General features: G+C 45.4%; 1 protein-coding gene across 1 annotated transcript in view; it reads left to right on the top strand.

Moving 5' to 3' along the window:
* abca2 (ATP-binding cassette, sub-family A (ABC1), member 2) overlaps positions 1–20,860 on the top strand; it is a 91,169-nt gene that overhangs the window by 28,560 nt on the left and 41,749 nt on the right. Inside the window, exon 2 of the mRNA XM_084176447.1 lies at positions 17,604–17,697. Coding sequence (XP_084032573.1) covers positions 17,604–17,697 — 94 coding nt within the window. The remainder of the gene's footprint in view (positions 1–17,603; positions 17,698–20,860) is intronic.

Raw genomic sequence — 20,860 nt, 5'->3', positions numbered from 1 at the left:
TTCCTTCCTTCCTTCCTTCCTTCCTTCCTTCCTTCCTTCCTTCCTTCCTTCCTTCCTACCTGCTTGTTCTGTAGCAGCAGGCTTGCAGCTATAATAATCAGCATCATTAATCGTTCTAGACTCACTCCCTCATTAAGCTGTTCCCTCAGTGACAAACTGAGCTCTGTTTGTGTCCTAGTTGGGCCCGAAAACAAATTGATTCCGCTCTGTGAAGGTGGGACCAGCCCGCTGCATCTCTCCTTCTCTCGCCTTCCCTTTCCTCTCGCTCTCCCTTTCTCACTCTCTATCACTTTCTCTTTCTCTATAAAATGTTCACTTCTCTCGCACTCTTGCACTCCCCCCCTCCCTCTCTAGTTCTCTCTCTCTAGCTATCTCTAGTTCTCTCACTCTCTAGTTCTCTTTCTCTCTGTTATTTTTATCTGGCAAGTCTGGGAGGGGAAAATAATATTGGAAAGCTCTTTGTTATCTCATCAGTCATCAAAAGCCCACAGGCTCTAACCAGGTCAATTAAACAAAGACACTAAGACATTGACAACAAACTGTTAAGACTAAGAGGACAGAGCTCAGGTACAGGACAGATGAACAGGTTTTCATGCTATGTGTAATTCATAGCAGGATGTGCCTAACAGATATTCGGTGCCCACACTTCCTGTTATCAGTCCTCTCCACAGGATATGACACGTTCATAAGTGATTTGTGGAACGAAGGAGTATTGGTGTACATTCCAAATGGCACTCTATTCTCTATATAGTGCACTACTTTTGACTATAGCCCTATGGGCCCTGGCCAAAAGTAGTGCACTATAATAGGGTGTTGTTTGGAACGTAACCTGCTCATTGTTGTCCTGGCTCACACCTGTCATCCCAGGCTTAGAGACCACCTCTCCCATTAGCATGAATTAGTGATAGAGGAGGGGGGATGGGGGATGTGGACACTCGTTTGACCCCATTCTACACCTCTTCTCTGGGTGACTCTCTTTCACTCTCATCTGTCCCCTTGACTAGTTACTTTTTCTCTCTTTCTTTTTCACCTCAAACTACCTCCACAAATCTACTCTAATTTAATTCTCGCTTCCAGTCACTAATCCCAAGTCCTTTAGAAATATGTTCAATGCTTAATGGAAATTACAACTGTAAAAGCAGCAGGGATTGTCACGCCCTGGCTCTGGGGACTCTCGTATGTTGAGCCAGGGTGTTTATTTTGTTTAGGTTCTAGTCGTTGTCTATCTATGTTGGCCTGAGTGACTCCCAATCAGAGGCAACGAGTGTCAGCTGGTTGTCTCTGATTGGGAGCCATATTTAACTGTCTGTCTTTCACTTTGTGTTTGTGGTTTCTTGTTCTGATTTGGTTTGTGTTATACTGTAGACGTCACGTTATCGTTGTTGTTTTGATCGTGTGATCATTAAATAAATATAAATATGTTCACATTCAACGCTGCGCCTTGGTCTCTCCCTGACGATCGTGACAGAAGAAACCACCAAAACCAGACCAAGCAGCGTGTCCAGGAGCCATCGCTAGCAGATCTCCGTGGCAACCTCGACTGGGTCAAGCCTAGTGAGGAGCAGAGAGGGTGGACTTGGGACCAGTTGAGGAAGAGCTTCGACTGGGTCAAGCCCATTGAGGAGCTGAATGGCGGGAGTTGGAGACAGAGGAGCGAGAGTTGGGCGAGAACGATGGAGGCCTGGCCCACGGGGAGGAGAGACCCCCAGAACATTTTTAGGGGGGGGCTCACGACGTCGGGGCAGCAGGAGGCCGCGATAGAGCGGTCCAGCAGGTTGGCAGAGGAGGCCGCCAGGTTACGGGAGTCACTGGTCACCAGGGGGAAGGAGGTTGTAGAGGCACGGCGAGAGGTACTGGCGTGTGTTGCCAGTCCGGTCCGGCCTGTTCCTGTTCCCCACGTAGGGCCAGTGGTGTGTGTTCCCAGTACGGTCCGGCCTGTTCCTGCCACTCCCACCAAGTCAGTGGTGCGTTTCGTCAGCCCGGCGCGGCCCGTTCCTGCTCCCCGCACCAAGTCAGTGGTGCGCGTCGTCAGCCCGGTCCGGCCCATTCCTGCTCCCAGCACCAAGTCAGTGGTGCGCGTCGTCAGCCCGGTCCGGCCCATTCCTGCTCCCCGCACCAAGTCAGTGGTGCGCGTCGTCAGCCCGGTCCGGCCCATTCCTGCTCCCCGCACCAAGTCAGGGGTGCGCTTCGTCAGCCCGGTCCGGCCCATTCCTGCTCCCCGCACCAAGTCAGGGGTGCGCTTCGTCAGCCCGGTCCGGCCTGTCCCTGCTCCACGCACCAAGCCTACGGTGTGCGTCGTCAGCCTGGTAAGGCCCATTCCTGCTCCCCGCACCAAGTCAGGGGTGCGCTTCGTCAGCCCGGTCCGGCCCATTCCTGCTCCCCGCACCAAGGCAGTGGTGCGCTTCGTCAGCCCGGCTCGGCCCGTTCCTGCTCCCCGCACCAAGTCAGTGGTGTGCTTCGTCAGCCCAGTCCTGTCCCTGCTCCACGCACCAAGCCTACGGTGTGCGTCGTCAGCCGGGTAAGGCCCGTTCCTCCTCCACGCACCAAGCCAGGGGTGCACGTCGTCAGTCCAGCACAACCCGTGCCTGGGTCATGTCCGGAGCCGGATCCGCCGCCGAGGCGGAGTGCCCACCCGGTCCCTCCCCTGTTGTGGTTGGTTGGCGCGGTCGGAGTCCGCGCCTTTGGGGGGGGGTACTGTCACGCCCTGGCTCTGGGGACTCTCGTATGTTGAGCCAGGGTGTTTATTTTGTTTAGGTTCTAGTCGTTGTCTATCTATGTTGGCCTGAGTGACTCCCAATCAGAGGCAACGAGTGTCAGCTGGTTGTCTCTGATTGGGAGCCATATTTAACTGTCTGTCTTTCACTTTGTGTTTGTGGTTTCTTGTTCTGATTTGGTTTGTGTTATACTGTAGACGTCACGTTATCGTTGTTGTTTTGATCGTGTGATCATTAAATAAATATAAATATGTTCACATTCAACGCTGCGCCTTGGTCTCTCCCTGACGATCGTGACAGGGATGCTGCCCACTGCAGGTGGCTGACTTCCACCATTCCCTGGTTTCATCGCAAATGGCACCCTATTCCCTAGTGCACTACCAAAGTTGTGCACTATATAGGGAATAGGGTGCTATTTGGGACGCAGACCCTGCACCAGTGTGGTTCAGGTTGGCCAGCCCATGTAGCTGTGTGATAGTGTTGCCAGACTGTAATCTGTTTACCTAACACCTTCGAACAGAACAGAGCTCCGCTGGCTGGCCGCAACCCTGTATGATTAAACTGCTACAGCTCCTGAGCAAACACCCCAATGGAGATGTGTTGTAATGTGTCCAAACGATTTGTAGCATGGTGATAAAAGTTTGGCATTTGCAATAAGTCAAATTTATATCAAGGGCTTTTTGCATGATGATGTCGTTATGTAGTATCTGGAGCCTCAGAGATGATGTAATTGTATAAAAACGGTCCGTGGGGCTGGGTAGAGGGTATTTTTATAAGCAAGCTCTGTGGCTCAGTCGATGAGAAAGAGCTTTCTCTCTCTCTCATGGTGACACAGGGAGGTTGCTGATGTCACCGGTGTGAGACACAAGAGAATGTGATGTGTGTGTGTGTGTGTGTGTGTGTGACTGCTGACCTGTACTTAACATTCCACTTTCACTTTTCCTGTCATCAGCCAAAAACACACACACACACACAAGCACACACACACTGACACTTATCACATTTGCATACTGCAGCAAACAGCAAACGATAATCTCCAACTCCCTCCGGAGGATGGGATGTTATTTTTATTTCGGATCTTCATATTTACATAAGGCCAGCTCTCTCTCTTATTTGCCTGATTAGAAGTTGCTGTTAATGAAACTCTATGGACTTTAAAATTGGGTGTAAGATAGAGTAAGCCAGTGAATGTAAATGCCAGGGACAGGATCGTGCTGTGTGTCAGATGAGCGTGAGACAACTGCACAATTCCACACTGACATAATACTTGTCATGTTGGAGGCTTTTAGCCTGAGAGGAGAGGAACGCTGCACGGAGAGACCTGAGAGATTTATCCTGCCTAGGCTGTGCTGTCATGGTATTATGACAGAGAGACAGTGGCAGAGGGCTGGTATTATGATAGAGAGACAGTGGCAGAGGGCTGGTGTTATGACAGAGAGACAGTGGTAGAGGGCTGGTATTATGAAAGAGAGACAGTGGTAGAGGGCTGGTATTATTTACATTTTACATTTTAGTCACTTAGCAGACGCTCTTATCCAGAGCGACTTACATGAGCAATTAGGGTTAAGTGCCTTGCTTAAGGGCACATCGACAGATTTTTCACCTAGTCGGCTCGGGGATTAGAACCAGCGACCTTTCGGTTACTGGCACAACGCTCTTACCCACTACGCTACCTGCCGCCCCAATTATGAAAGAGAGACAGTGGCAGAGGGCTGGTGTTATGACAGAGAGACAGTGGTAGAGGGCTGGTGTTATGACAGAGAGACAGTGGTAGAGGGCTGGTGTTATGACAGAGAGACAGTGGCAGAGGGCTGGTATTATGATAGAGAGACAGTGGCAGAGGGCTGGTGTTATGACAGAGAGACAGTGGTAGAGGGCTGGTGTTATGACAGAGAGACAGTGGTAGAGGGCTGGTGTTATGACAGAGAGACAGTGGTAGAGGGCTGGTGTTATGACAGAGAGACAGTGGCGGAGGAAGGGTAAGGCAGCTAGGGCCATGTGTGCTCCGACGTTGTGACACGCTGGGTAAATGGACAGGGATGCTGCCTTCCTTCCTGCCACATCATGACTTACGCTACAAAGCATTACATGGATGGACTGAACTGTGTGTGTGTGTGCTGCGAAAGCAGTCAAAGTGAGATGTGCTTTCACATAATCCACCATTATTGTCTTGTTTGATGTGAACACGCACACACAAATCTCTACCCCCAGGTACATACACACCCACACACACACACCTGGCATTTCTCTCACACATTACTGTCCTATAGAGCGCCCCACAGTGGATCCATCAACGGAGCTTTCTCATGATCAGCCCTCTTAATAATTGACCTGCAAATGAGTGCCGAGCTTCTCGTTAATAATTGATAAGCTGCATTGTATTAGACGACAGTTAGAGCAGCAGCAGCAACGAGCTCCTTTATGTGAGAGAACAGAGGAGAGAACAGAGGAGAGAACAGAGGAGAGATAGGCTACAAGGAAAGATGCCAGCTAAAAATAAACACAATTACCTAGGTGGAAAAGCAGATGAAATGAGGGGTGAAATTTATATTTTAGTCATTTAGCAGACGCTCTTATCCAGAGTGACTTACAGTTAGTGAGTGCATACATTTTTCATACTGGCCCCCCGTGGGAATCGAACCCTGGCGTTGCAAGCGCCATGCTCTACCAACTGAGCTACAGGAGACTTGATGTTCTGTGTATTTTTGTGACTTGTCTTCAATTGAGTAGAATCTCCTATTTTGAAGACTGGGGCCCAAGTACCTGACCATGTACCTGTGGTTCTGTTCCTGTGGAACTTAGTCCTCTCTGCATTATTATCTCAGTTGTAATGGCACATTGAGAACTAACTAGGCTGGGAAAAAAAGACTGAGACAGAGAGATACAGTTGAAGTTGGAAGTTTACATACACTTAGGTTGGAGTCATTCAAACTAGTTTTTCAACCACTCCACAAATTTCTTGTTAACAAACTATAGTTTTGGCAAGTCGGTTAGGACATCTACTTTGTGCATGACACAAGTAATTTTTCCAACAATTGTTTACAGACAGATTATTTCACTTATAATTCACTGTATCACAATTCCAGTGGGTCAGAAGTTTACATACACTAAGTTGACTGTGCCTTTAAACAGCTTGGAAAATTCCAGAAAATGATGTCATGGCTTTAGAAGCTTCTGATATGCCAATTGACATAATTTGAGTCCATTGGAGGTGTACCTGTGGATGTATTTCAAGGCCTACCTTCAAACTCAGTGCCTCTTTGCTTGACATCGTGGGAAAATCGAAATAAATCAGCCAAGACCTCAGAAAAAAAATTGTAAACATCCACAAGTCTGGTTCATCCTTGGGAGCAATTTCCAAACATCTGTAGGTACCACGTTCATCTGTACAAACAAAAGTACGCAAGTATAAACACCATGGGACCACGCAGCCGTCATACCACTCAGGAAGGAGACGCAAATCAATCCCAGAACAACATCGAAGGACCTTGTGAAGATGCTGGAGGAAACAGGTTCAAAAGTATCTATATCCACAGTAAAACGAGTCCTATATCGCCATAACCTGAAAGGCCGCTCAGCAAGGAAGAAGCCACTGCTCCAAAACCGCCATAAAAAAGCCAGACTACGGTTTGCAACAGCACATGGGGACAAAGATCGTACTTTTTGGAGAAATGTCCTCTGGTCTGATGAAACAAAAATAGAACTGTTTGGCCATAATGACCATCGTTATGTTTGGAGGAAAAAGGGGGTGCTTGCAAGCACCATCCCAACCGAGAAGCACGGGGGTGGCAGCATCATGCTGTGGGGGTGATTTGCTGCAGGAGGGACTGGTGCACTTCACAAAATAGATGGCATCATGAGGAAGGAAAATGATCTGGATATATTGAAGCAACATCTCAAGACATCAGTCAGGAAGTTAAAGCTTGGTCGCAAATGGGTCTTCCAAATGGACAATGACCCCAAGCATACTTCCAAAGTTGTGCCAAAATGGCTTAAGGACAACAAAGTCAAGGTATTGGAGTGGCCATCACAAACCCCTGACCTCAATCCTATAGACAATGTGTGGGCAGAACTGAAAAGGCGTGTGCGAGCAAGGAGGCCTACAAACCTGACTCAGTTACACCAGCTCTGTCAGGAGGAATGGGCTAAAATTCACCCAACTTATTGTGAGAAGCTTGTGGAAGGCTACCCGAAGCGTTTGACCCAAGTTAAACAATTTAAAGACAATGCTACCAAATACTAATTGAGTGTATGTAAACTTCTGACCCACTGGGAATGTGATGAAAGAAATAAAAGCTGAAATAAATCATTCTCTCTACTATTATTCGGACATTTCACATTCTTAAAATAAAGTGGTGATCGTAACTGACCTAAGACAGGGAAGTTTTACTAGGATGAAATGTCAGGAACTGTGAAAAACTGAGTTTAAATGTATTTGTCTAAGGTGTATGTAAACTTCCGACTTCAACTGTACGTAGAGAGAGAAGGTAAGAGAGAGAGAAAGCTAGAAAGAGATAGAGGCAGTGAGAGAGGCTGAGAGAGAGAGAGGCAGAGATAGAGGCAGAGAGAGAGAGAGGCAGAGAGAGAGAGGCAGAGAGAGAAAGAGAGATAGGCAGAGAGAGAGAGAGAGAGAGAGAGAGAGAGAGTGAAAGTAGAAGACCGCAGAATAGAGGGTACAAGAGTGTGTTCAGTTGTTCTTAGTTGCAGGGTAAAACAATGAAAGGTCCCAGAGACAGAATCTCCACTACTAATTGCTGTGATGAAGCTGCTAATTTTGATATATTTCATGCATAAAGGCCCATGTGGTCCTGAGTTGACTGGTATTGATTAAAAGCGACAGATACACAAGCAGAAAGATCCAAGTTTGTTTGTGATGCTCACAGTTTGCTTGGTAATTAACAACACAAAGATGTGCAGAGTTGAGCAGAAAATACTCCCGTTTCTTCCTGCTCAGTAACCAGGTTTCCATCCAACCTTTTTAAGCGAGTAAAGTAGATAAGAAATGTCACGATAGAATCAGTAAATTTGTCTGTAAACTTTCCAAATGTCGACAAAACCAAATACGCTAGACAAGGTGGGATCTTTTTGTGTCTCTAAAATTAATTATGCGAGAAATGGCGATGGAAACTCCTTTATTCGCAAATATTGATATAATAACCATCATATCGACGTAACCTTGGAGTCACACGATGGATATGTTGTGTGGTCCTCCCACTATGACCTGGGAAAGCATGCCGTTTATTAGGCTACATCATCATGTCACTAGAGTAAGACCCTCAATATTTATTGGGAAGGAGCATCAATCACCATGCACTTTCACCACACTGTGAAGTCAAATAAAAATGATCTTGCTCTTTTGTCCATAATAATCTCATCATGTAGGCAAGCTTACCCACACTGTATCTCCGAGCTGTTGGCTGGAGCGCGCCGAGCGTGCCAAGACCAGAGTGGGCACATTCGCTATATAACGCAACATTGTTTTTTACAAAACAATCAGTAGAGTTGAAAATGCGATGGAACCCCAATTAACTTTTAACTAACAATTAACAGGGCTCCCAAGTGGCACAGCGGTCTAAGGCACTGCATCTCAGTGCTTGAGCCGTCATTACAGACCCCCTGGTTCAATTCCAGGCTGTATCACAACCGGCCGTGATTGGGAGTCCCATTAGGCAGCGCACAATTGGCCCAGCGTCGTCCGGGTTTGGCCGGTGTAGGCTGTCATTGTAAATAAGAATTTGTTCTTAACTGACTTGCCTAGTTAAATAAAGATTAAAAATAAACTTAAATTTTTTTATCCGGTACATGGGAATTTAACCGCATGCACTACGTCATCACGCGCAGCCTTTTATCCACAACAAGTCAATTTGATGAAATTTGGTGGAGAAATGCACACATAGTTGTTAAAAATATAAAAATGACCCCCTTTTTTCGTGATATCCAATTGGTAGTTACGATCTTGTCCCATCGTTGCAACTCCCCTACGGACTCGGAAGAGGCGAATGTCGAGAGCCATGCGTCCTCCGAAACACGACCCTGCCAAGCCACACTGCTTCTTGACACATTGTTCGTTTAACCCGGAAGCCAGCCGCACCAATGTGTCAGAGAAAACACCGTCCAACTGACGACCGTAGTCAGCTTGCACACGCCCGGCCCGCCACAAGGAGTTGCTAGAGCACGATGAGACAAGGAAATCCCAGCCGACCAAACCCTCCACTAACCCGGACGACACTGGGCCAATTGTGCGCCGCCACATGGGTTTCCCGGTCACGGCCGGCTGTGACACAGCCTGGGATCGAACCCGAGGCTGTAGTGCGATGCAGTGCCTTAGACCACTGTGCCACCCGGGAGCGCGCACATAGTTTTTATGCACAATTTCGAATATTCACATGAAAATCTGTCGCCAATTGGATGGAAACCTAGCTACTGTAACTTTGTATACTTCTTACAGTATGTTATTGAGAGAGTAAAATAATTTGGGTAAAATATTATTCTTAGGTGTGTTTTTTTTTCCTTTGTTGGAATTTGTTAATGAACCACTACTAATTGGGTCATTACAGCCTGGACATTGGACCATTCTTCTCCCTACGTCCCTTCACTGACCCATTTAGAGAGGAAGGTGTCCACTGGAAATATTGGTCACAATCCAGGCCGATTACATTGCAGACATTGTATTCCATCAACCAATGGTTGTGTGCCCCGTCATGGACTGTGCAGACGGGCATCAGATTGCTATATCATATGATGTGGTTACCGAATAATACAGTATTAACATAATATCACATTACAAAAAGTATGTCTTTATTGTCACATACACTGGATAGGTGCATTGAAATGTGTTGTCAGCCATAGTAGTACGGCGCCCCTGGAGCAAATTAGGGTTAAGTGCCTTGCTCAAGGGCACATAAACACCTACAGTATCCAGGTGTTGTGGGAACTGACATGTGTCTCCAATTTAGTCAGCCTGGAACGTGGCCATGGTGACCCGTACAAATGAATTCCAGTTCAAACGCTGATAGTCCAGTTTCACAGTCATCAGTAACCAGTCAATCAACACCAATGCCCATTAAAAAAGAAGATAAACAAATCTATGTTTGATTGATTCTGCAGGTCAGAGGAAGACACTATTTATAGACTAAGGCTATTCCTCTAAGCAGTCAGGTAGGGCCCTTCCCTGGGGAAATAAGTGTCGGTCTGCGGCTCAAGCTGGCCTAGTAGTATGGAGAATCAATCCAGTGCAATTGACCATGGTTCCATTCCGGCTCTACTGTGTGCTCTATTTGCCTGTTGAGTGACTGATTGAACCCTTTGGATAAGCTGCTCTGCAAAATTCAGGCATTTCATTTTTCCATCTCCCCCCACCCACCCACCCACACATCCTTAAATCTCAGACATTGGCTACATTGTGGGCTCGTCACAAATGGCACCCTATACCCTATATAGTGCACAACTTTAGACCAGAGCCCTATGGGCCCTGGTCAAAAGTAGTGCACTGCATAAGGAATTGGGCGCCATTTGGAACGCAGCCTGTACAATGACTCAGTGGGAAATGTTTGCATGGCATGGCTGGAATGCAATTCCCTAGGACTTTAAAATCATATATCCCTCCCTGTTCTCTCTCTCTCTCTGTTGGTCCTTGTTATTGAATCACACTCTTTCCATTCATTAGACTCTCCCTGGGTGGGAAAGAAACACACTAAGGTTTCACTGCTTTTTGTTGTTAGTATTGAAATAATCCTGTCTAAAGTGAGAATTCTCACTTTATTTGAGGAAGTGATACCTTTGGGAATACTATAAATATATAGGCAAGGGGAATGCTATTTAATATGTTGTGGTATAGCTTTATACTTGTTGAGATCCTTGACACTACAATATATTTAACACCAACCATTTTTATGCTGGATGATTTGTCAGTGGAATAAGTGGGGTTTAGTTTTTTATCTTGTGTGGTACTGCAGCACAGGAGGTTGGTGGCACCTTAATTGCCATTCCATTAACTCAGTTCCGGCCATTATTATGAGCCGTCCTACCCTCAGCAGCCTCCTGTGGACTGCAGACCATGTCAGGGCCCTATCTGAGTGGTGTTCGGGTGCCTAGATAGTGGATAGTTTGTGAGTGTTTGTTAGGTATTTTCTTAGTGCTAAAGTGTATCTACTACAGAGGTGAGGGATGTTGTTTGTTAAATGACATCAGATTACCTGTGAAGCCTGTAGTCCCAGAATCTCTTTATAGTGTGTGTGTGTGTGTGTCTGTGTGTGTGTGTGTGTGTGCACGTGTATGTGTTACAGTAAACCTGTACCTCTGTAAACTACCTCTGCACTCAGTATTGAGGACAGCAGCTGCAGATAGACGCATTGGCACACCTATAAATAATGGAAGATATACCTTCTACATGCAAATTTGGGGGAGGAAAAACTCAAACAGGCACTTTCAAAGTCACTGATTCGGAAGGGAAGCTATTTAATATTCTAATGAAAAGTTTGTGTTTGTCCTTTCAGGGCACGGAAATCAATAAGCTTGAGGAATTCTAGCAAGAAACAAGCGCTCCCTCTGGACAGTGATTTCCTGCAGTTTGTGTGTTTGTGTGTGTGCGCTTGCGTGTGTGTGTGTGTGTGTGTGTGCATGTGCATGCGTGCGCGCGTGTGTGCTTGCATGCATGTGTGTATGTTTGAGTGTGTGTGTGTGCATGTGTCTGTGTGTGTGTGTACTGTATGTGTTTGTTCATGCATGTGTGTATACACAGAGAGAGAGCGATGGTGTTTACTACTCAGGATCTTAGAATGGAAGCTTTGTTGAGTGTGTCAGTGCATTGTGAGAGAACCATGTCAAAGAGCTGTTTGTCCGTCATGACCTTCACAGATAGACACAGAGACAGAATGTCTGACCCCGCTGTCTCTCCTGTGAACAAGAGACGACTGGGACAGAGCAGGGTGAAGAGAGTACATCACACACACACACACCTGCGTTGTCACTCAGTCACTTATCCATCCTCCCTCTTTCCGGTGACTGCACTCAGCATCCAGCCTGTGATTGGACAGGTGGCCCTTGCTCTTGCACTGTGTGTGTGTGTGTGTGCGCGAGAGAGAGAGAGCGAGAACAACAACACAATTAGACCCAACCAAATCATGAGAAAACAAAAAGAGAATTACTTGACACATTGGAAAGAATTTACAAAAAAACAGAGCAAACTAGAATGTTATTTGGCCCTAAACTGAGAGTACACAGTGGCAGAATACCTGACCACTTTGACTGACCCAAACTTAAGGAAAGCTTTGACTATGTACAGACTCAGTGAGCATAGCCTTACTATTGAGAAAGGCCGCTGTAGGCTGACCTGGCTCTCAAGAGAAGACAGGCTATGTGCACACTGCCCACAAAATGAGGTGGAAACTGAGCTGCACTTCCTAACCTCCTGCCAAATGTATGACCATATTAGAGACACATATTTCCCTCAGATTACAGAGATCCACAAAGAATTCGAAAACAAACCCAATTTTGATAAACTCCCTTATCTACTGGGTGAAAAACCCCAGTGTGCCATCATAGCAGCAAGATTTGTGACCTGCTGCCACAAGAAAAGGGCAACCAGTGAAGAACAAACGGCATTGTAAATACAACCCATATTTATGTTCATTTATTTTCCCATTTGTACTTTAACTATTTGCACATTGTTACAACACTGTATATATACATAATATGACATTAGAAATGTCTTTATTCTTTTGTAACTTCTGAGTGTAATGTTTACTGCTAATATTTATTTCACTTTTGTTTACTGTCTACTTCACTTGCTTTGGCAATGTTAACTTACGTTTCCCATGCAGAGAGAGAGAGAGAGAGAGCACTGTTTCCCTGGTGCTGGGTACCATGACACCATGCCGTAGTATGAGGTAATCTGTGTACTCTGACTGGTGCTCTTACACTCCCATTGTGTCAATAACGTCATCTGTCTCCCACACACACCATCTCTGACCCTTAAACCCACAGCACTACAATCCCACCCTCAGTCTGTCTGTCTGTAAGTACACTCTCATCTCCATACTACCCCTTAAGTGACGTGTTTTGCATTATAATATAAACATTATTTTGTCCAACAAAGCCCTACATCATGTCCATACAACATTTGTATGTTAATGTTAAGCTTATTATATGCATTATCAGTCATTGTACCCAACAATGCAGGGAACTTCAGCTGTAGAATGGGAAATCAGGACAGGGTTTAAACCAGGACAGATCTAATTAAACAGAGGGTTAGACCAGGTGACCAGCATAGATGAGGAGAACTTGACTGCGTTCCAAATGGCACTCTATTCCCTATGTAGTGCACTACTTTTGACCAGGGCCTATAGAGACTCAATTGGAACGCACACCATGTCCCCTCAGGTGACCGGTGTTTGCCACTCCCATAGAGTGAGGCTTGCTTGGCCTATATGGGCCATGCGAGTCCCAGCAGAGAAGACTGTAGCAGAGGATGGAGTTAGGGTCAGAGTCTGCATCTCAAATGATTTCTCTTGTCTAGGAGAACACAGACTCCCGCAGCGCAGAGAGACCTTCAGCTATTTGAACACTCGGGAGAGAAGAGAAAATCAGCACACCGCTCTGTCCTTTTGTCACACACTCTTGTTTTCATTATTCCTTTTCACTCTTCTCTCTCGCTTTCTCTCTCTCTTCTCTCTCTCTCCCCTCTCTCCTTTACACTCCCTCCTCTCTGCATCTATCTCTCTCTTTCTCTCTGTCTCTCTCTCTCTCTCTCTCTCGCTGTTGAATACTGATCAGCATGCATAAACCGTAGCTACCATTCCTCAACGTTCTTGATGTGATTTATGAATCATCACTTTGTTGGGTTCAAGGCACGTATAATTGAATGTTTAGAGAGTGGCAGCGTCTCTCATAGAGAGGCTAAGGAGGAACAATTAGACCCCCTTTTTTTTATTTAACCTTTATCTATCGAGGCAACTGGCAAGTCAATCAAGAGAGAGCAGCACTGAATAAATTAAAGTAATAAAACAACATATATTTACCTGGAGCTAACCCTGCAGATAGCACCACTGTCACGACTTCCTCCAAAGCTGCCTCTTCTCCTGGTTTGGGCAGGCTTTGGCGTTCGTCATCACCGGCCTTCTAGCCACTGCCGCTCCTCATCTCATCATTCCATTTGTTTTGTCTTGTTTATTACACACACCTGGTTCATATACCCGCATTAGTACTTGTATAAGTGTTCCCTATGCCCCCTTGTCCTTGTGTGCATTGTTTATTGTGAGGAGAGTGTAGCTCGGTTGAGCTCTGTGTATTTTGTATTGCCAGGGTATTTTTCTCTGTGTGCCTGTTTGGTTCCAGTGCGCCTGTATTGCGCACTGTACTGTTTGACGCATTTCTATGTAACTCTGGATTCTGGAATAAATTCTGTATTCTGTGATTTACCCTCCTGCGCCTGACTCCTTCAAATCACACATCACAACTACTGGGTGATCTGAAAAGTCATAGTCAATCGATCAATAATATAATAATAATTTTTGCAAAATTGTTTATTTTCAATTTACAATCTGTAGAAACAATGAGAATAGAAAGGTTCAGAACTTTTGTGAAACATCACAGCACAGTTGAAAAATATATGGCAAATAGAAATCCAATATGGATGGTGTTAAGAGATAGATGGGACGGGTTGAATGGAGCTGAAAGTTGGGACAAATAGTTCCCACATATGCTGAGCACTTGTTGGGTGCTTTTCCTTCACTCTGTGGTCCGACTCATCCCAAACCATCTCAATTTAGTTGAGGTAGGGGGATTGTGGAAGCCAGGTCATCTGATGCAGCACTCCATCACTCTCCTTCTTGGTAAAATAGCCCTTACACAGCCTGGAGGTGTGTTGGGTCATTGTCCTGTTGAAAAACAAATGATAGTCCCACTAAGCCAAAACCAGATGGGATGGCGTTTCGCTGCAGAATGCTGTGGTAGCCATGCTGGTTAAGTGAGCCTTGAATTCTAAATAAATAACAGACACCAGCAAAGCACCCCCACACCATAACACCTCCTCCTCCATGCTTTACGGTGGGAAATACACATGTGGAGATCATCTGTTCACCCCCACCGCGTCTCACAAAGACACAGCGATTGGAACCAAAAATCTCCAAAGGACAGATTTCCACCGGTCTAATGTCCATTGCTCATGTTTCTTGGCCCAAGCAAGTCTCTTCTTCTTATTGGTGTCCTTTAGTAGTGGTTTCTTAACAGCAATTTGACCATGAAGGCCTGATTCACACAGTCTCCTCTGAACAGTTGATGTTGAGATGTGTCTGTTACTTTAGCATTTATTTGGGCTGCAATTTCTGAGGCTGCAATTTCTGAGGCTGGTAACTCTAATGAACTTATCCTCTGCAGCAGAGGTAACTCTGGATCTTCTATTCCTGTGGCGGTCCTCATGAGAGCCAGTTTCATCATAGTGCTTGATGGTTTTTGCGACTGCACTTTAAGAAACTTTCAAAGTTCTTGAAATGTTCTGTATTGACTGACCTTCATGTCTTAAAGTAATGATGGACTATTGTTTTTCTTATTTCAGCTGTTCTTGCCATAATATGGACTTGGTCTTTTACCAAATAGGGCTATCTTCTGTATACCCCCCCTACCTTGTCACAACACAACTGATTGGCTCAAACGCATTAAGAAGGAAAGAAATTCCACAAATTAACTTTTAAGAAGGCACACCTGTTAATTTAAATGCATTCCAGGTGACTACCTCATGAAGCTGGTTGAGAATGCCAAGAGTGTGCAAAGCTGTCTTAAGGGTGGCTATTTGAAGAATCTCAAATATAAAATATATTTTGATTTGTTTAACACTTTGTTGGTTACTACATGATTCCATATGTGTTATTTCATAGTTTTGATGTCTTCAATATTATTCTACAATGTAGAAAATAGTAAAAAATAAAGAAAAACCCTTGAATGAGTAGGTGTTCTAAAACTTTTGACCGGTAGTGTACAAGCAGGAAGTAAAGGCCTAAGGGTTGTTGTTCACTCGTTTACTCCAATTAGGGGAGGGGTGGTAGGGTTGGAAAGTAATAAAGGAATAAATGTATGTATATGTATTTATATGTATGTATGTATGTGCGTATGTATGTATGTATTGGAAGCTACATGTCACGCCCTGACTCATGGGACTCTTGTATGTTGAGTCAGGGTGTGGAGTTCTATGTTAGTATTTCTATATTGGATTCTAGGTTGTGTAGTTCTATGTTTGGCCGGGTGTGATTCCCATTCAGAAGCAGCTGTCGCTCGTTGTCTCTGATTGGGGATCATACTTAGGCAGCCTATTGGCACTCATTAGTGGTGGGATCTTGTTCCGTGTTAGAGGCTTGTTTTGTGTTTAGCCTTAGGACTTCACGGTTCGTTGGTTTGTTGTTTTGTTTTGTGTGTTTATCAGTGAAATAAACATGTATGCCTTTCACGCTGCGCCTTGGTCTGACCCGTCCTTCAACGTCCGTGACAGAAGATCCCACCAAACACGGACCAAGCAGCGTGCCCAGGAGCAGACAGCCTGGACATGGGAGGAGATCCTGGACGGAAAGGGATCCTGGACATGGGAGGAGATTCAGGCTGGGATGGATTGCCGTCCTTGGGAGGAGACAGTGGAGGCCCGGTTTAGAGAAGAGCAACGGCAACACAGAAGGCGCCGGCCGAGGAAGAAGCCCGAGAGACAGCCCCAAGAAAACATTTTGGGGGGGCTAAAAGGGTGGTCGGGGATCGATGGAGAAGAGCCCCGACCACTGCACTCGTGGGGGCTCAGGGAGGAGTCCTCACGGTAGGAGGACTGGGCGAGGAGAGTGAAAGACTGGTACAGTCGGAGATCTCTAACGTCAGTTCCCAGTCCGGTACACCTCGTGCCTGCGTCTCGCACCAAGCTAGTGGTGCGTGTTCCCAGCACGGCCCGTTCCTGCTCCTCGCACCAAGCCAGTGGTGCGTGTTCCCAGTCCGGCCCGGCCTGTTCCTGCTCTGGTCAGCAGCTCCAGTCCGGAGCCAGAGCAGTCCGCTCCACCGGTGCCCGGTCCAGCTCCGGTCAGCGGCTCCAGTCCAGACCCAGACGTCAGCCCCTCTCCACTCCGGAACCAGAGCAGTCCGCTCCACCGGGGTCCAGTTCAACGTCCGTGACACTACAATCTATCTGCAATATTAAAGCTGATCTACCCCCCCCCCAAAAAAAATATCATAATAAAACAACAAATGTGAAGTGTTTTTTAAAAAATCCCCTTAGAGGATAATTAGACATTAGCACATGCTTTTGTTTATGGCTGGTTTTATGTGTTTTTTGTTTCTATTTTGTAACTGTCTTGCTCTTCTGATATGGCTCCACTACTAGATTTCTCTGTTAACTCAATGCGTGTGAAACTGAAAGTGCTCGTTTACTTTCCTGCCAATATACACCAGGTAGTAACCACAGATGGCCTGATTTGTTTGTGTGAGTGTGGTGTTTCATATAGTGCTGCATCTTCCATCTTCTATACCCCCCCTTTCTTCATAAGTATATACAGGAATTTCTGTAGCAGACCACTTTGGAAAGCACTGGCCGTTTTGGCACCCAGTCCATGAGCCAATAGTTCTTGTTTAGCAAACTGGACAACCTTCACACCAACTCCCTGATTTAATGGATCAATAACTGACACTGGGTTAAGTCAACTCAATCCCTTCACTACGCTGATATATCACCAAGTAAATGAGAATCGACAAGGAGTGGTGGAAAGAAAGTAGTACCTAACTAAATTCAACCTTGTAGCCACACCTGTGTGCTGTTTACTGTGGTAAACAACTTCTGTACCTACAGTGGTTTAGCTGTTCAGCGGTTTAACTCTCTCTCTCTCTCTCTCTCTCCCTCCCTCCCCCTCTCTCCCTCCCTCTCTACAGTGGGTGTTGGCCTTTGAGATCTTCATCCCCCTGGTCCTCTTCTTCATCCTGCTGGGCCTGCGCCAGAAGAAACCTGCAATTCCCGTCAAGGAAGGTAGGAGCTTCAGAAAAAGCTTTACATTTGAACATTTACAAAAACTTCAAAACTTAACAAATTGTGTTTCTTGAGAATTTAACAATGGTGATGAATATGCGGGTTTCTGATCAAAAACCTTCAATGCACGCTTGTACTGAGATTTGCAATGTTTTGATTGGCCTTTTTTTCCTGCTTGTGACAAACTTGCAATGCAATAGGACCTTAGCAGCATTAGTGTTAAGACAGTTTATTATACAGTGCCTTCAGAAAGTATTCATACCCCTTCATTTATTCCACATTTTGTTGTGTTACAGCCTGAATTCAAAATGGATTAAATAGTAGTTTTTTTCTCACCCATTTTCACACAATACCCCATAATGACAAAGTGAAAACATGTTTTTAGACATTTTAGCAAATTGATAGAAAATGAAATACATAAATATCTAATTTACTTAAGTATTCACACCCCTGAGTCAATACTTTGTAAAAGCACCTTTGGTAGCGATTACAGCGATTAGAGCTTTCCACGCCTGGATTGTGCAACAGTTGCGCATTATTCTTAAAAAAATTATTCAAGCTCTGTCAAATTGGTTGTTGATCATTGCTAGACAACCATTTTCAGGTCTTGCCACTCAGGAACATTCAGGAAAATTCACTGTCTTTTTGGTAAGCAACTACAGTGTAGATTTGGCCTTGTGTTTTAGGTTATTGTCCTGCTGAAATGTGAATTAATCTCCCAGTGTCTGGTGGAAAGCATACTGAACCGGGTTTTCCTCTAGGCTTTTGCATGTGTTTAGCTCCATTCAGTTAATTTTTTATCCTGAAAAACTCCCCAGTCCTTAACAATTACAAGCATACCCATAACATGATACAGCCATCACTATGTTTGAAAATATGGAGAGTGATACTCAGTAATGTGTTGTATTGGATTTGCCCCAAACATACAGTGTATTCGGAAAGTATTCAGACCCCATGACTTTTTACACATTTTGTTACGTTACAGCCTTATTCTAAAATGGATTAAATTGTTTTTTTCCTCATCAATCTACACACAATACCCCATAATAACAAAGTAAAAACAGGTTTCTTGACATTTTTGCAAATGTATTAAAAATAAAAAAACGGAAATATCACATTTGCATAAGTATTCAGATGCTTTACTCAGTACTTTGTTGAAGCCCTTTTGGCAGCGATTACAGCCTCAAGTCTTCTTGGGTATGACGCTACAAGCTTGGCACACCTGTATTTGGAGAGTTTCTCCCATTCTACTCAGCAGATCCTCTCAAGCTCTGTCAGGTTGGATGGGAAGCGTCGCTGCACAGCTATTTTCAGGTCTCCCTAGAGATGTTAGATCGGGTTCAAGCCCGGGCTCTGGCTGGGCCACTCAAAGACATTCAGAGACTGAAGCCACTCCTGCATTGTCTTGGCTGTGTGCTTAGGGTCGTTGTCCGATTGGAAGGTGAACCTTCGCCCCAGTCTGAGGTCCTGAGCACTCTGGAGCAGTTTTTCATCAAGGATCTCTCTCTCTGTTCATCTTTACCTCGATCGTGACTAGTCTTCCAGTCCCTGCAGCTGAAAAACATCCCCAATGCATGATGCTGCTCCACCGTGCTTCACCGTAGGGATGGTGCCAGGTTTCCTCCAGACGTGATGCTTGGCATTCAGGCCAAAGAGTTCAATCTTGGTTTCATCAGACCAGAGAATCTTGTTTCTCATGGTCTGAGAGTCCTTTAGGTGCCTTTTGGCAAACTCCAAGTGGGCTGTCATGTGCCTTTTACAGAGGAGTGGCTTCCGTCTGGCCACTCTACCATAAAGGCCTGATTGGTGGAGTGCTGCAGAGATGGTTCCCGAGTGGCGCAGTGGTCTAAGGCACTGCATCTCAGTGCTTGAGGCGTCACTACAGACCCCCTGATTGGGAGTCCCATAGAGCGGCGCACACAATTGGCCCAGCGTCGTCCGGGTTTGGCCGGTGTAGGCCGTCATTGTAAATAAGAATTTGTTCTTAACTGACTTGCCTAGTTAAATAAAAAAAATTAAATGGTTGTCCTTCTGGAAGGTTCTCCCATCTCCACAGAGGAACTCTAGAGCTCTGTCAGAATGACTATCTCCCTGACCAAGGCCCTTCTCCCCCGATTGCTCAGTTTGGCTGGGCGGCCAGCTCTAGGAATAGTCTTGGTTGTTCCAAACTTCTTCATTTGAAGAGTGATGGAGGCCACTGTGTTCTTGGGGACCTTCAATGCTGCAGACATTTTTTGGTACCCTTCCCCAGATCTGTGCCTCGACACAATCCGGTCTCGGAGCTCTACGAACAAATCCTTAAACCTCATGGCTTGGTTTTCGCACTGTCAACTGTGGGACCTTATATAGACAGGTGTGTGCCTTTCCAAATCCTTTCCAATCAATTGAATTTACCACAGGTGGACTCCAAACAAGTTGTAGAAACATCTCAAGGATGATCAATGGAACAGGATGCACCTGAGCTCAATTTTGAGTCTCATAGCAAGGGGTCTGAATACTTACTGTCAACTGTGGGACCTTATATAGACAGGTGTTTGCCTTTCCAAATCCTTTCCAATCAATTTTATTTTTAATACATTTGCAAAGATTTCTAAAAACCTTTTTTCTCTTTGTCATTATGGGGTATTGTGTGTAGTAGAAAAAGCCAGCAGCGTTGCAGTTCTTGACACAAACCGGTGCGCCTGGCACCTACTACCATACCCCGTTCAAAGGCACTTAAATATTTTGTCTTGCCCATTCACCCTCTGAATGGCACACATACACAATCCATGTCTCAGTTGTCTCAAGGCTTAGAAATCCTTCTTTAACATGTCTCCTCCTCTTCATCTACACTGATTGAAGTGCATTTAACAAGTGACATCAATACGGGATCATAGCTGGATTCACCTGGTCAGTCTATGTCATGGAAAGAGCAGGTGTTGTTAATGTTTTGTATACTGCGTGTAGGTCTATAATTATTGACCATAAAACAATCTCCAGACTTGAATATGGGGGTAACGACAACTGACCAGGACAGCAATGGATTTGGCAAAATCACAAAGTGATCTGGGACCAGGTTAATGCAGAAGGAGATGAGAGGAGGCGAGGACGCAGAGGGTTGAGGAGTAATGGTGGTTGGTGGTTGGTTAATTACTGTGCTGTGCATACATGGTAATCTCTCATG

Source organism: Coregonus lavaretus (assembly GCF_964263955.1).
Source record: "Coregonus lavaretus genome assembly, chromosome: 14".
Lineage (NCBI taxonomy): Eukaryota > Metazoa > Chordata > Actinopteri > Salmoniformes > Salmonidae > Coregonus > Coregonus lavaretus.
Note: the sequence above shows the minus strand (reverse complement) of the source record. Positions and strands in the feature narration are given on the sequence as shown.